Source organism: Phodopus roborovskii, unplaced genomic scaffold, assembly GCF_943737965.1.
Source record: "Phodopus roborovskii unplaced genomic scaffold, PHOROB, whole genome shotgun sequence".
Taxonomy (NCBI): Eukaryota; Metazoa; Chordata; class Mammalia; order Rodentia; family Cricetidae; genus Phodopus; species Phodopus roborovskii.
In genome coordinates this window covers 37296785-37310986 of record NW_026126517.1, presented here as the reverse complement: position 1 = coordinate 37310986, position 14202 = coordinate 37296785, and the positions used below count along the sequence as shown (strand labels likewise).

At 44.7% G+C, this 14202-nt stretch overlaps 1 protein-coding gene across 1 annotated transcript in view; it reads right to left on the bottom strand.

The window, feature by feature from the left end:
* The window catches only part of Uaca (uveal autoantigen with coiled-coil domains and ankyrin repeats), an 82422-nt gene extending 74380 nt beyond the window's left edge, over positions 1-8042 (bottom strand). Inside the window, exon 1 of the mRNA XM_051197676.1 lies at positions 7906-8042. Coding sequence (XP_051053633.1) covers positions 7906-7989 — 84 coding nt within the window. The 5' untranslated portion in view covers positions 7990-8042. The remainder of the gene's footprint in view (positions 1-7905) is intronic.
* Between the last annotated feature and the right edge of the window lie 6160 nt (positions 8043-14202).

Here is a 14202-nt window from a genome sequence, read left to right as displayed (position 1 = left end):
AGTTGACCTTCCTCAGGTCTTCCACCTACTTGCTTGAAAAGGAGGCTCTCAGAGGTCTTGGACTCACCAAGCAGGCTGTGCTGGCTGGTCAGCTTGCCCCAGAGCTCCCCTTGGCTCTGCCTCCTAGTGCATGGACTATAACACCAGGGTTGGAAATCAAACTCAGGTCTTCATGCTTACAGGGCACCTCACTGCTAAGCCACCTTCTGCGCTCCTCATTTATACAGACCTCTATCACGGTTCTCATTCTATTTCTTGTTAGGGTTTTAGATCTAATTCTCTTCAAATTCTTGGAGGCTGTGATTAGATATTTATTATAGAAATTTTGGTGAAGGAAAAATGAGGACATAACTGCCCCAAGGTACGGTTGGGGAGAAGGTTTACTGTAGATATGAGGGAGAATTTAGCCAAAGGCACCTGGAGGGTCCAGACTGAAAATGGCCAGCAGACTGAACTAGGTCATGAGGTGGGGAGTGAGACTGGAGAGATGGGAGCAAACAGACCAAGAGGACAGACAGAGCATAACCAAAATGGCTGAGATACACAGGAAAGAGAGGCTAGGAGGAACAGGAAGCAGAAACCCAGGCTCTGGGAGGGAAAGGTTTGGGGTAGGGGATGAGGTGAGAAGTGCTGGAAGGAGCCACAGGAACTGAGTGAGGCTTGTCCTGGGTTTCTTTGAGACCTAACATTTAAGACACTGGCTAAATTCAGTAAGACTATTAAAGCAAATGCATTGTGAGCACCAAGCTACAGTTATGAACTCATGACCAATCCTATTTCGACTGTATCCCCTCTCACCACCCTAGGACATTCTAAAGCAAGTCCCAGACTTCATATCATTTCATCTGTCAGTGCTCTTCTAAATATTCCACTGGGAGATATTCTTCATAAACAGTCCCATAGCCATCACACTAAAATCTATTGAATAATTCCATGTTGAGTTTATAACTGCTGGTTCTGTTTCCACAATTGTTTTAGTAGCTTGTATATTTTACAGCTATTTATCCAGGGAATCAGAAGAGTCCCCAATTTTGAATGGTTAATGGCTTCTAAACCCTTCACTCTCCTGAGAGCTCTAGGTTCCTTCTCCGTCTCTTCCTGCTTTTAAACACACTGTATCATCTTAGAGCTTCCTACAACCAGACTTTGGTGACTACTTCCTGGGTTCTTCTGTATTTCTAAAAGCACTGGTTATGAATGTGAAGGGCTTCTGTGTTTGGGGGTGACTCTTCTTATAAGAGCTCTAATGTGGCAAGGACCATGAATAAATGAAGTCTGTCTTTCCTTATTGAGACATTGGCCACCTCTAAGGTTCACTCTGTCCAGAGTCTCAATCCATTAACTCATTCAGAGCTATAAAACCCACAGATATGAACCCCATTGCCCCTTCATTAGCTAGAACAGATCCTGTGATGTACTAGCGCAGCCCTTCTTCATCTATTGTCAGAGCTTTCCCTTCCAGTGATTCTGTTATGCTGAGATACAGTTCACACAAGGAAGGAAGTCTTCCTTTTCCCAAGCTTAAGAGAATGCATCCATGCCCAAACATCTTCCAAAGGTTTCTATTCTTCCAAATGATTTCTATTCTCAATCATTAGTAGAGTGCAGTCCATTGGCATTATCTTTACTGATGTTTAAAAAGCCCCATTCCTGCTAGGGAGGAGGGCCTCTTCACTGTGGTTTCAAAGTCCAATCTTTGATAGCATTCTTCCATACAGTATGAAAAGTGATTACAGGCCTTGCTTTCTCTACCCCTGCCTTGGAATTGTCTAGTTCTCCAAAGAGGGTATAATTATTAACCCATTGTTGAGCCCAATTTACGTTTTCCATAGTTTTAAGACTAGTTAAGGCACCTGTGAGGCTGAAGAGAGGACTATGTGGTTAAGTGCTTACCTTGCAAGCCTGAGAAACTAAATTTGAGCTCCTGGATCTATACAGAAAGGCAGAATAGCATTTGCTTATAATCCCAGCCCTAGGAAAGTGGAGGCAGCAGGATTGCTGGGACTTGTTAGCTAACAGAGCTAGTTTAATTGATGTACTCAGCTAATAAGAGTCCTTGTCTCAAAGGTGTATTCCTGAAGATGACAACTGAAGTTGTCCTCTGTCCTCCACATGCATGAGCACACACACTCACACATGTACCCTCACATAATGCGAACACACACTAATGTATAAATTTAAAAAATAAAATAAGTCAGGTGGTGGTTGCATATGCCTTTAATCCCAGCACTTGGGAGGCAAAGGAAGGTAAATCTCTGTGAGTTCAAAGCTTGTCTTGAAAAACCAAAATAAATAAATAAAATAACGTGACTATTCCAGTTTCTAAACTAATATTGGGGGAGGGAGTATATGATGCCTAATAAGGTAATTAAAATCCTATCACTCAAGTCTATGGACTATGTGGGGAAAAGATATGAAGTGGGTTGGGAGACATATTGAAGGAGGGAGAGATATTGGGAAGTTGTGGGCAGAGTTGAAGGGATGAGAAGTGAATGCAACTAAGATACATTGTATACATGTATGAAATTTTCAAAGAATACATACATATATAGATACATACATACATACATACACACACACACAGGCACACATATAATTAAAAGTAAATCTTAAAAATAAAATTTTAAAAAGCTTGAACACTGTAGGGAAAAGATAGTATAAGTTTGGATGTACTTCCATTTCCAAGCGAACCCAATGCAGCCTTAAGGCTGAAGTTGAAGTATAAAAAGAGAACTCTGTGGGTGCACACACTTAGCATCACATATGAAAGTCAGAGGGCAACCTAGAATGTCATTCCTCAGAAGCAACAGTCCCCCTTGTTCTGAGACAGGGTCTCTCACTGGCCTAGAGTTCCTAAGTAAGCTAGCACTGCAAGTCAGCACTGCCCAGGGATCTCCAGCCTCCGCCTCTCTGCGCTGGGATTATAAGCATGGCACCACACCAGCTTTCCCCACCAGGTTCTGGGACTCTGGGTCCTCATGCCTGTAAAGCAAGCATTTTTCTAACTGAGCCATCTCTATAAAAGAAGTCTCTTCATGTGTAACCTCCCTCCTAGGGCCACAAGAAAAGAACACAGGATAACAATAAGAAGCTGTCTAAACAAAGCATTAATTAGGTAAACGTTTTTAATTAAGGATTGGGCTCTTCAATAACAACAGTAAACTGTGCTTAGTAACGTATCCCAAGTTTAGAATAAGCGTAACAATTTGTGCTCTTAATTATTCACATGATCCCCCAGTCACTGCTGTGATAACATTAGCATCCTATGAAACACACTCAAATCCTGGAGCTAAAACTTGCTTTCATTCTCAGAACAACTAAAACAGACTCATGCTTAAACCTTTACACATTCTAACATGTAGTATATAATGTCCCTGGTGGGAACAAAAAGTGGGTTTGGGATTTTGCTTGTTTGTTTTTCCCCCAGTTGCTCTATTTGAAACTTTAATCCTTTAGAAACATCAGTATTTTTGTCAGGTGTGGAGATTAACAAGATGCTTCAGTAGAGGTTTCATTAACTTATAAAATCCACTGTTCTATGGAACAAGTAGAGAAAGAGCAAACAAAATGATGGCTACATTCAAGAACTTAATAAACCAGGCTGCAGCTCAGCAGGTGAGAGCACTTGATGGTCTTGCAGGGGACCCAACTTCCCATCCCAGCACCCAACTTCCAATCCCAGCACCTACGTGAGATGCTCATAACTCCAGTTCCAGGGGATTTGACACCCTCTTCTGGCATCTACAGGCAACACACACACACACACACACACACACACACACACACACACACACACACACACACACAATTTTTTTAAAGGAGCTTAAATAAGTTACAACAATAAGCATAGGTGTGACTTAAAGGGGAGAGCCCTGCCAAAAACTGCTTACAATATTTGTTTGCAGCACCTCTACTTTATCCTGAAATACAACCCCTTCATTTTATTGCTCAAATGTCCTAATCTTAACTCCATGAAAACAAGCAAGCCTACTATTACCATGCATCATATAACTGATAAAGATCTGATCTAATACTTCCAGTCATTTAATGATCCCACTGGGAATATAAAGCTACAATTTAGCAATTAGGAATAAATGTATTCAGGGGTGGCAGCTCACACCTGTTCATTCAACATTTGTGAGGCTGAAGGCAGGGGGACCTTCATGAATTGGAGGCCTGCCTGGTATATACAGTGAGTTCCCAGCCAGCCTGGGATATCATGTGGGACCTCATCTCAAAGCAAACAAATATAACACAAAGATTTCCAAATTTGGGATTAATAGATGCAGCTATCTCCAAATTTGAGCAGTAGATGATCAGCCTTCAAATATATACTAGCAGCCAGGTATAGTGGTGTATGCCTTTAATGCTAGCACTGGGGAGGCAGAGGCAGGAGGATCTCTGCCTGTTCTACAGCCTCAGTTCCATGACAGCCAGGGATATGCAGAGAAACCCTGTCTTGAAAAACAAACAAACAAAAAAAAATCAAATATATACCACCAATGTTTACGTCTGTGAAGGGCACTTATTTAGATGTGTATAAACACATCCTCATTCACTGAGCTCTACCTCCCCCCCCCACCTTGATCTAACTAACTGCTGCTGTTCAGACCACTTAAACTTGCTTCTACATATAACCATAACTTTGCAGGTGATGACGGTGTGTGCTACACACACCATCATAAAATACTCCCATGTCTACATCTCCCAGTCTGTGGCTCAGCTGATTAAGCTGCGATATAAGCCAAGACAGCTATGATATAAACATATTGAAGTTGTTCATAGTAAATTACGATGATTTCCGTGAAAATTAAATGAGTGTTTTAAGGCTCACATTAGGAGATTTGAAACTTGGAAAGGGAGAGAAAGGAAACTAAGCTGTACATCCTCTTACATTACAGGGAATAAATGTTTAAAAAAATGAAACTGAGCTAGGCAGAGTGGCCCACACCTCTAATCCCTGAATTCGAGAGAGACAGAGGCAGGAGGGTCTGTGAGAATAGCCTGGTCTCTGTAGTGAGTAACAGGGCAGCCAGGGCTACAAAGTGAGACACTGCCTAAAGAAATGTACAAAACAAAGAAATAAAAAAAAAAAAATGCACACTAAAGCTGGGCGTTGGTGGCCCACACCTTTAATCCCAGCACTCAGAAGGCAGAGGCAGGCGGATCTCAGTGAGTTCAAGGCCAGCCTGGTCTACAGAGCTAGCTCCAGGACAGGCTCCAAAGCAATACAGAGAAACACTGTCTTGAAAGAAAGAAAAAAAAAAGCACACTAAAAGAAATTTGAGAGGGTTCTGTTGTTCAACATTGTAGCTTGAAAAGACCAACATGTAACAAAAAGTCACAAAATCAAAGGTTAAATTGTGTACAAACAACCACTTTCTACATAGGGAATACTAATGACATCAAGAATCACAACAAATAGCTAAGAATTCATCTTAGATGTTTGTGTGAAAGGTCTGGGTTTCCTCGACAAGAAAAACACACAAAAATCAACTCCACACACAATAAACAAACTGTTCCTAGCAAAGATACAAGGGCTCAGAAGGACACAACCTTAGTTACAGAGGATCAAGTTCACTCATCAGGGAAATACAGATCTAAAGTATCCTGAAGGTCTGTGAGACTCAGTCCATAAAGGGGTTTGCCACCAAGCATGACCTGAGTTCAATCCCCAGGACCCACATGGAAGTAGAGGGCAGACAATTAGTTGTCCCTTGATCCCTACATACACACTATGGCACAAATGTGCCAATACACAAGCAAATACATACACAAACAAACAAAGTGTAATTAAAAAATTAAAGCACCCTGAGATACTGTATCTTACCTATCAGACATAGCTCTGCTTTTTCTATAAAGTGTGTGTGGGTGTGTGGGTGTCTGTGTTGTGTGTGTTCATAACAGCTGGGATGCACTTCCTCTGGAGGGGCATGAAGGCAAATAATAACCTCAGTGGCTTCTAAGGAAGGTGGGGCGAAAGGAAAGATGACAGACTGACAATCTGTTGAAAACAATGTTGTTCCTGGTAAACATTAAGGCATGTGCTGGATCTATTCAGAGAGGCTTATGGGTAAAAGGAGAGATGAAGATGAAGAGTGAGCGTGCGAGCTCGCGCCTGTGCAGCCTGTGTATGCGCGCGCACACACACACACACACACACACACACACGAGATCAAATCAGATTCTGGGTTATATAGCCTGAAAAGCTGTCCTCCCTGTTCACCCACATTATCCTACCGATCGACGCTTGGCTGGCTTCTACTAAGTGGACCACATCCAGCTACTTTCATTTTAAAACTCCTACAAAATAGATTCTGTGCCTTAGTTAACAAACTGAGAAATGTGTATTGCTTCAGAGAGAAGTTTTCACACCATGCATTTAGTTTTTATGACATTAAGAAATGGCAGAATGCTCAGTTTATTGCATGCTAAAGACAAACTCAAGAGATTCATGTTCCAAGTGTTTTTAGCCAGGATGCACAGTGAGAACACCAGCAGCAGCTACAACCTCTGGGCTTCCGGAAAACCGGAGTGAAAAGAAGGGACACAAACCTCCAAGTGGGAACATAAATCCTTGGTGCAAACCAACCTGGGAGAAATACAGCTGTAAGGCTGGAGAAAAAAAGGGATCTTCTGCTAGCACAGGGAAAAAGGCCGATCTGTAACCATGGCTACCTCCAATACACTACGTTTGTCTGCCAAATATTTTTTAAGTCAAGCAAAAAAAAAAAAAAAAAAAAAAAAAACCCAAAAACCCCTTCCTGTGAATTTTCAAAACATATCCAGGTGTGATCAAACATCAAAGCCCAAGCCGTCTGAATCAATTATCCCCCCTCCCCTTGTTTGTTTGTTTTTGAGTCAGGTTCTCATATAATCCAGGCTGGATTCCAACTCCTTGTATAGTCCAGACTACCCTTGAACTAGTGATCCTCCTGACTCTGCCTCCCAAGTGCTGGGATCACAGACAGGCAACACCACACCCAGACCCCAATCATTTTCCTATACTTTTTTAAGTCTAGTTTTCTCCCGTTTAAGTCCAACTGAAGTAAGGGTAATCCTTTAGAAAGACACTGACTGATCTGAATTAATCAAAAACCCGGCACAGATTAATTTGTATTCTCATAAAAAGCATACAATCCCTCGGTGACATCTGTATAAAATTATAAAGATCCATTTTTAATTACGATCACCAGGTAAGCGGACAGTTTGACTCTGTAAGACTTTTTAAATAGAACGCCCTTAATAACAGAATTTTGATGATACGGCCTTTCTAACCTGCCAAATTATCCAAGTTCCAACATCTGCAGTCAGGATGTTTCCCAAGATTTCTGTTGTCTCTGCCAACTCACGGAGAAGTCACACAGTTCCATTTTCCTCCGCCCGCACACTAGCCAGGCTTCAGTTTGGCACCCATTTCCCGCACCCACCTGCCCCACAGGAGGGATTTACTCTGCCAACAGGACCTTCCTGACTTCGCCATCCCCAGGGTTAAACACAAGCGGGGCTTTGTCTGCATTCGAGATCCCTATTCTCGCCCAGCCTGGCTGAGAACCAGACTTCCCCTGTGACAGCCTCAGCGGAGGACACACAACGTCTCTCCCAACTCTTGCAAGGGCTAGAAGCCGCGGAGCCAGGCGGGTCCGGAGTCCGCACGGAGCGGCACCGGGTGTGAGACTGGTGCCACCTGGATCCCGGCATCGCGGGCACGGAGCACGACGGGGACACGCGAAGAACAGGGTGGCCCCACGGGAGAGCAGAGAGGGGGTCCCCGCCGCGGAAAGAGATGGGAAAGGGGTACCCCGCAAAAGCCAAAGTGAGAAGGGAGCCTGGCGCTCCTCCGAGAAGCTCAGCTCCCCGGTGAGGGGCGCAGCAGGAAGGGTCCCCAGGGTCCCCGCTGCTCACCGTGCTGGCCACCGCGGTGGGCGATGAGGGCGACGTGGGGCCGGGCGCGTCCTGCTTCCACAGCCGGGACTTGAGGCTCTTCATGGCCACAGTTCTCAGAGTCCCGGTCGCCACAGGCTGCTTGTCTGCGAGCGCGAGGGCCGGAGCAGCGGACGCCCTGAAGCTCGCGGGGCCCGCCCCACCTGCCACCTGGGGCCCTGGGGGCCTCGCTCAACGCGGTCCCTCCGGTAGCCAATCAGACTCGGTGCCTGGCTAGGGTGGGGTCGGCCCCGACCTATTGGAAACCGGGAAGGGGGCGGGACTTCCCTTTTAAACTTCATAACACCCTTCCTCTCCCCTCTGGAGGAAAAGTTAGGGAACTTCAGCCCTGCCTCGCTTGGAGTTGGGCTGCTGGGTGAGCAGAGGCGCACGCCGGCTCCTGGCCTGTGGTACCTGCACACTTGGGTGGTCTAAAGTTAGAGAGATCCAGCCTAGACCGGCTCTTATCTCCCTAGGCTCCCTCGTCTTCCCATTCGCGAGCCCCTTATCGGGGTAAATTTTTTGTTCCTCCCATCAGGGGGAACACACAAACCACCTTTCAAGCAACTTCCCATTCAGGATCTTTATGAGGACACGAACCCTGGGACCACAAATCTCACAGCCAAACACATGGGAAACTCTGGGACAAACAAGCTTGTAAGAAAAAGGAGCTGTTTAGGCAGATGGGAATGTCTTGTGGTTGGAGAGATGGCTTAGCAGTTAAGAGTACTGGCTGTGCTTGTGGAGGAGCTGGGTTCGATTCTCAGGACCTCACGAACATCTTTATTCCCCAATCCCAAGAGCTCGATACCCTCTTCTAGCCTCCGTGGGTGATGCACACTTACACTTAATAGAATAATTCAAGGTATGTGTTAATGTGCTGCTGTGGAGAGAAAGATGGAAAGGGATCGATAAACTTCAAATGTAGCCAACGTGATAAAAGAAACTGTCCAAGAGGAGTTGAGGTAAATGCAACTGGAACATATTATATGTGAAAATCTCAAAGAATAAATGTAAAATATTACATTTTAAGAGTGTCCTGTCCTTTTTGTAGATGCACAGACGTATCACAAGGCATCATCATCTCATCCAACTCAGAAGTCTGAATTACTCAAAGCCATCTAAGGGGAGGCTGAAAATACTGGTGACCAACTCCCAGTGATGTCCTGTTAACAGGACAGCTTCAAGAATTTTCCTTGGAATGAAATTTCCCCAGCCTAATGTTTATTCTCACATACATCCACATGAAAAGACAAACATCCTGTGATTCTCACACAGGCCCTTTTTCTCTCCAAGGGTGGTTTCTTCCTTCTGCTTTCCCTCAGAATGGTTCCAGATTTTGTTCCAAAAGCCTGAGAAAATCTTCAGAGCTCTCCTGAAGATTCAGTACTCAGAGCCCCTTAGTCCTCAGCAGAAGTCAGTAACAAGCACCTGAGAAGATGGTTAGTTTTCTCTTGGTTAGACTTAGGGACTCTTGCCTCCCCTCTCTGGAAAGATCCACAGCTGTTCTGACTTAGCCATCTTCCATCCAACTGTCTGTGGGTGGCGGGTTCCTGTCTTCACTGCTGTAGAGAAAGCCAGCATTATCTCATGCTGGACTCCAGAAGAGCTTCCCAGACATTGTCCCAGTTCCCGGTTCTCACCTTGTCCATCACAACAAGTGACTAACTGATGGCTCATCTTGGTTGTCAGTTTGACATACCTGGGAAGAGGCAACCTCAGCTGAGGAACTGCCCCCATGACACTAGCATGTGAGCATGTCTGCAGGGCATTTTCTTGGTTCCTAGTTGACATAGGAGGGCCTGGCCGATGGTGGGCAGGATCATACCTAGGCAGGTGGGCCTGGGCTGTATAAGAAAGGTAGAATACATGAGCCTGAAAGTAAGCCAGTGAGCAGAGCTCCTCCATGGCCTCTGGTTCAGTTTTCGCCCCTGGATTTTATCTTTAGTTCCTGCCTTGACCTCCCTAGATGATGGACTATAACCTGTAAGCCAAATAAACTCTTTCTTCCTCATCTTGTTTTGCCACAGGAAAAACAAACAAACAAACAAAAAACTGTAAAAGTAACCACCAACAAAAAGGCTTACACAGGAACCTTTGCTGGAAACTCCTCTGGTGGGATATCCCAGTGGTGGTATGTGCTTGTATCCCAGCACTGGGGATGGTGCCTTAGTTACTTTTTTGTTGCTGATAAAACATTATAGCTATGGCAACTTACAGGAGAAGAGTTTATCAGGGGCTTATGGTTCCAGAGGGCTGGAGTCCTTGAAGGTATAGCAGAGGTATCAGGCAGCAGGCAGACATGAAGTCTGGAGCAGCAACTGAGAACTCACATCTGGAACAACAACAGGAAGCAAAGAGCTGTTTCAGATGGCTAGAGTCTTGAAACCTCTAACCATTCCCCCAACAATGTGCTTCCTCCAGAAAGACCATGCCCCTTAATCCTCCTCAAACTGCCACCAAACGGGGACCATGTATTCAAATATTCAAATGTCTGCCACAGACAACTAAGGCTGGAGAAGTGTGAGCTCAAGGCCAGGCACATGGCAAGACAGTGTTAAAGAAGGCGTGATGGGAGCAGGAGAGAAAGGAGCTAGAAAAAAAAGAGGAGAAGGAGAAGAAACAAAGACTAACTGGAAATACAGACAGGAACCCTTCCGAAGCTTGTGAATAGAATCTGACCACTTGGCACCCAAGGCTTTACAGCACAGACTAAGATTCCTCACCCAGCTCTGGACGCAAACTAGCCTGGGCCCATTCTTCAGTCAGGGCCCATGACTACCAGTGTCTACATCTTCACAAAGACTAAGCACTCTTCTAAGGAACCTGTCTGCATTCGCTTGGCAACATTCTCTTCTCTGAGAGTGGTTGGAAAGGACTGAAGATACAGGAGTGCTCTGAAGGGCTGCACCCCCTTACATAAGCGATTGTCACACAGTGTATTCAATTCGTCACAATTCAGGGACTTGTGCACTCTTGGGTGTTAGTTTCTTAGCTTGCTTGTTTGTTTTGAGGCCAATTGTGATATGTAGGCCAGACTGGCCAGGAACTCACCATCTTCCTGCCCGTCTCCTGAGCACTGGGATTACAGATGTGATGCTCCACCACACCCAGATCACTGGGCTGTGCTTCAATTAAAAGGTGATTTTAAAAAATAAAGCAGGAGTCCTTCCAAAGTATGGTCCTCTAACAATAGCTTCCCTGGTTGCATACCTGGGTGCAGTTCACTCCTCTGCTGACCCCACCCTTCTGCATAGTCACTGTAACTCTCCTACATCACTGCTGTTGACCTTCATTCCTTAACATAAGAAATAACATCATTTTTAATATGCATTTGTGTGTGTTTGTGTACATACATGGGTGTAGGAGAAGTGCAGTGTTAACATCAGGTTACCTTTCTTCATGTTTTTTTGTTTTGTTTGTTTGTTTGTTTGTTTCAAGGAAGGGTCTTTAACTGAACCTGCAGCTCTGTGACTCAGCCAAATTAGAAAGCTCTGGGAATCTGCCCATCTGCACCTTCCAGAGCTGGAATTACACAGCTCACAGCCTGTCCTGTCTGGCTTTCTACATGGGTACTTTACTGAGTCTTCTCCCCAGGCCCAACAGTTGTATATTTGAGTGTTCTGGAATGCTATTGTGATGGACATTCAATAAATACTTCTGAATGGATTTATCTGTTGTTTGTGCTTTTCGAGTGAATTGTGGTTGTTCTTTCTGAGTTTCCAGGTGCTGTTTAATTGGGACCCTGTCAGCTGTTAAACACAGTTGGGATAGTTCAGGGGCTATGTTGCTGCTCAAATACTCAACCCCTATGGAAGGGACTTGAGATGTGTGCCCTGTCCCCTTCATTCTGGTCCCCTGACTGGATCTTGTATGTGTTGCCTTCAGTAGCATGTTTCTCCTGCATAACTGGCTGTCAAGTTAATTGTGGCCTTACTCTGTATTGGTATCTCCTGGGTCATCCGAGTTATTGTAGCCTGGGTGACTGGCTTCTTTTTGTTTGTTACTGGATAAAGCAAAGGAAACAGCCACAGCCACAAGTATAGTTTGCATCAGGCTCCAAAAATGTTGGGCAAGTTATTTTTATGAACTGTCTGCATGATGTCCACATGGTGTCTATGTCCAGTCGCCTTTTTGGATTCTTCCAGTCCAGAAACTTGATAGCTGATGTCTGCTCATTCTCATTTCAGAGCAACTAAGTAGAGAACACACAGGGAATGTGTGGCCCAGCATTCTGTGCCAATCTAAAAGCACCCTGTGTGAAGTCAAGTCATCTATCAACATTTAGCCAGACAAGCTTAGTTTGATTTGGTTCATTAGTCTCACTTTACAAAAAATCGTTTTACCATCTCTTTGGAGAACACTTAAATAAATTTTCTTTCTTACCAAGCTGAGTCTACAGAAACCAGTTTTAAGTTTTGCTTTTGTTTTTCTTTTGAGCAACATACGCAAACAGAAAGGACAACACACTTGATTTTTATTTTTTTAGTTATGTGTAGGTATGTATGCATGTTCCCAAGGAAGCTAGAAGAGGGCTAGCTGCAGCTACAGATGGTGTGAGCTGTACAACACAGGTGCTGGGAATTGAACTTGGGCCCTCTGGAAAAGCTGCAAGTCTTCTTAACCACAAAGTCATCTCTCTAGCCCCATTAGTAATGCACTTTAAAAAGTGTTTTTGTTGCCAGGTAATAGTGGTGCACACCTTTAATTCCAGCACTCAGGAGGCAGAGGCAGGCTGATCTCTGAATCTAAGGTCAGCCTGGTTTGCAGAATGAATTCCAGGACATCCAGGACTACTCAGAAAAACTGTATCTCAGGGGAAAAAAAAGTTTTAGTATGCCACAGTATACACACATGGTGGTGGTGATGGTGGTGATGGTGGTGGTGGTGGTATATCTACATAAGCAACAAGCTAACAAAGACATCTCAGCACTACAAAGGGTTCACACTGCTTTACTATCCTATTTCTTTGACCTCCTGTCAAGAAATGGGTGTACTAGACAAGGGAACAGAGCCATCCTACATAGCTCAATCAGGCTTCTACTTCCTAAAAGGTACAGCAGGGTTGCAGATGTGGCCCATGTTCAGAGAGGGAAACAATTAGAAGATAACCCTGCAAGGAGAGAACAACCTAAGGTGGATATCCATCTCTTGAAGAGGCATGCATGAGAAGCAGAACACCAGAATAGCCAGGGGACCTGCAAACAAAAAACAAAACAAACAAACAAACAACCCCAGGAAGAGTGTATAAGTGAAAGATGCCCAGATGATGATGAAGACAGAGATGGTCTCTCAGGAGGAGGGGAATAAACAACAAACATAGTAAACCTAACCTTTACATCCCAAACATGCCTCTCCAAACAGGACCATTGTCCTCCAAGCAAGCCTCAGGCATCACACATCCCAGTGGCCGACTGTCTCAGTGATCCTGTCCAAAGGCATCAGTCAACAACCCTATGTCCAGCCCCAATGGCCAGGACAGCATTCATCCTCTCCTAGTTCTGATGCCAGGTCAGATTGCTGGCAAAGGCCCCCAGGCACGGGGTCATGAAGAAGGAAACCTGATGCAGATCTCTGCCCCAGGATGAGAGCCCCAAGGCAGTCCTCATACCCTCCTCCCTCACTACATTCAAAACTAAAATCCACTGCATATGTGAGCTTTAAAAAAAATAATAAATGGCTAGTCTTTGGCCTTAATTGTAAAACCATCTGTGTTTGGAGGTGACTCCATCTTGGAAAACTTAGAATGTGTGCCAAGGAGATGGCTCCTGTCCCATATAACCTCTGACCCTTGTGTGAGTTTGCACTAAAACTTCTAGTCTAGGCCTATGGATTCCATCTTACAGAAACAACTTTTTGAAAAATAAAGACGCATGAAGGAGCTCATGGGTGAGCAGGGGTATGTATGCAGGTGTACGTGGAGGCCAGAGCACAGCTATCAGTCGCTGTCTTGAGACAAAGTCTCTTAGTAGTCTAAAACTCACCAAGTAGACTGTCCAGCAGGGCATGCCTCCCTAATGCTGGGGCTATGGAAAGGCACTGCCCAGTATTCATTCATTCATTCATTCATTCATTCATTCATTCATTCGTTACATAGGTTCTGAGTAGCATATTCAGGCAAGCATTTTACCCACTGAGCCATTTCTCTAGCCTCAGAACCAGCCTCTCTTCTCTCCCCTGCCTGCTGAGGCTTCTGGTATTTAGTGTAATGATGGCTTCTGTTTACCAGTTATCTCACAGAAAGGTCTGCTTCCTGTCTGTCACCCTTGGCTCCTCCAC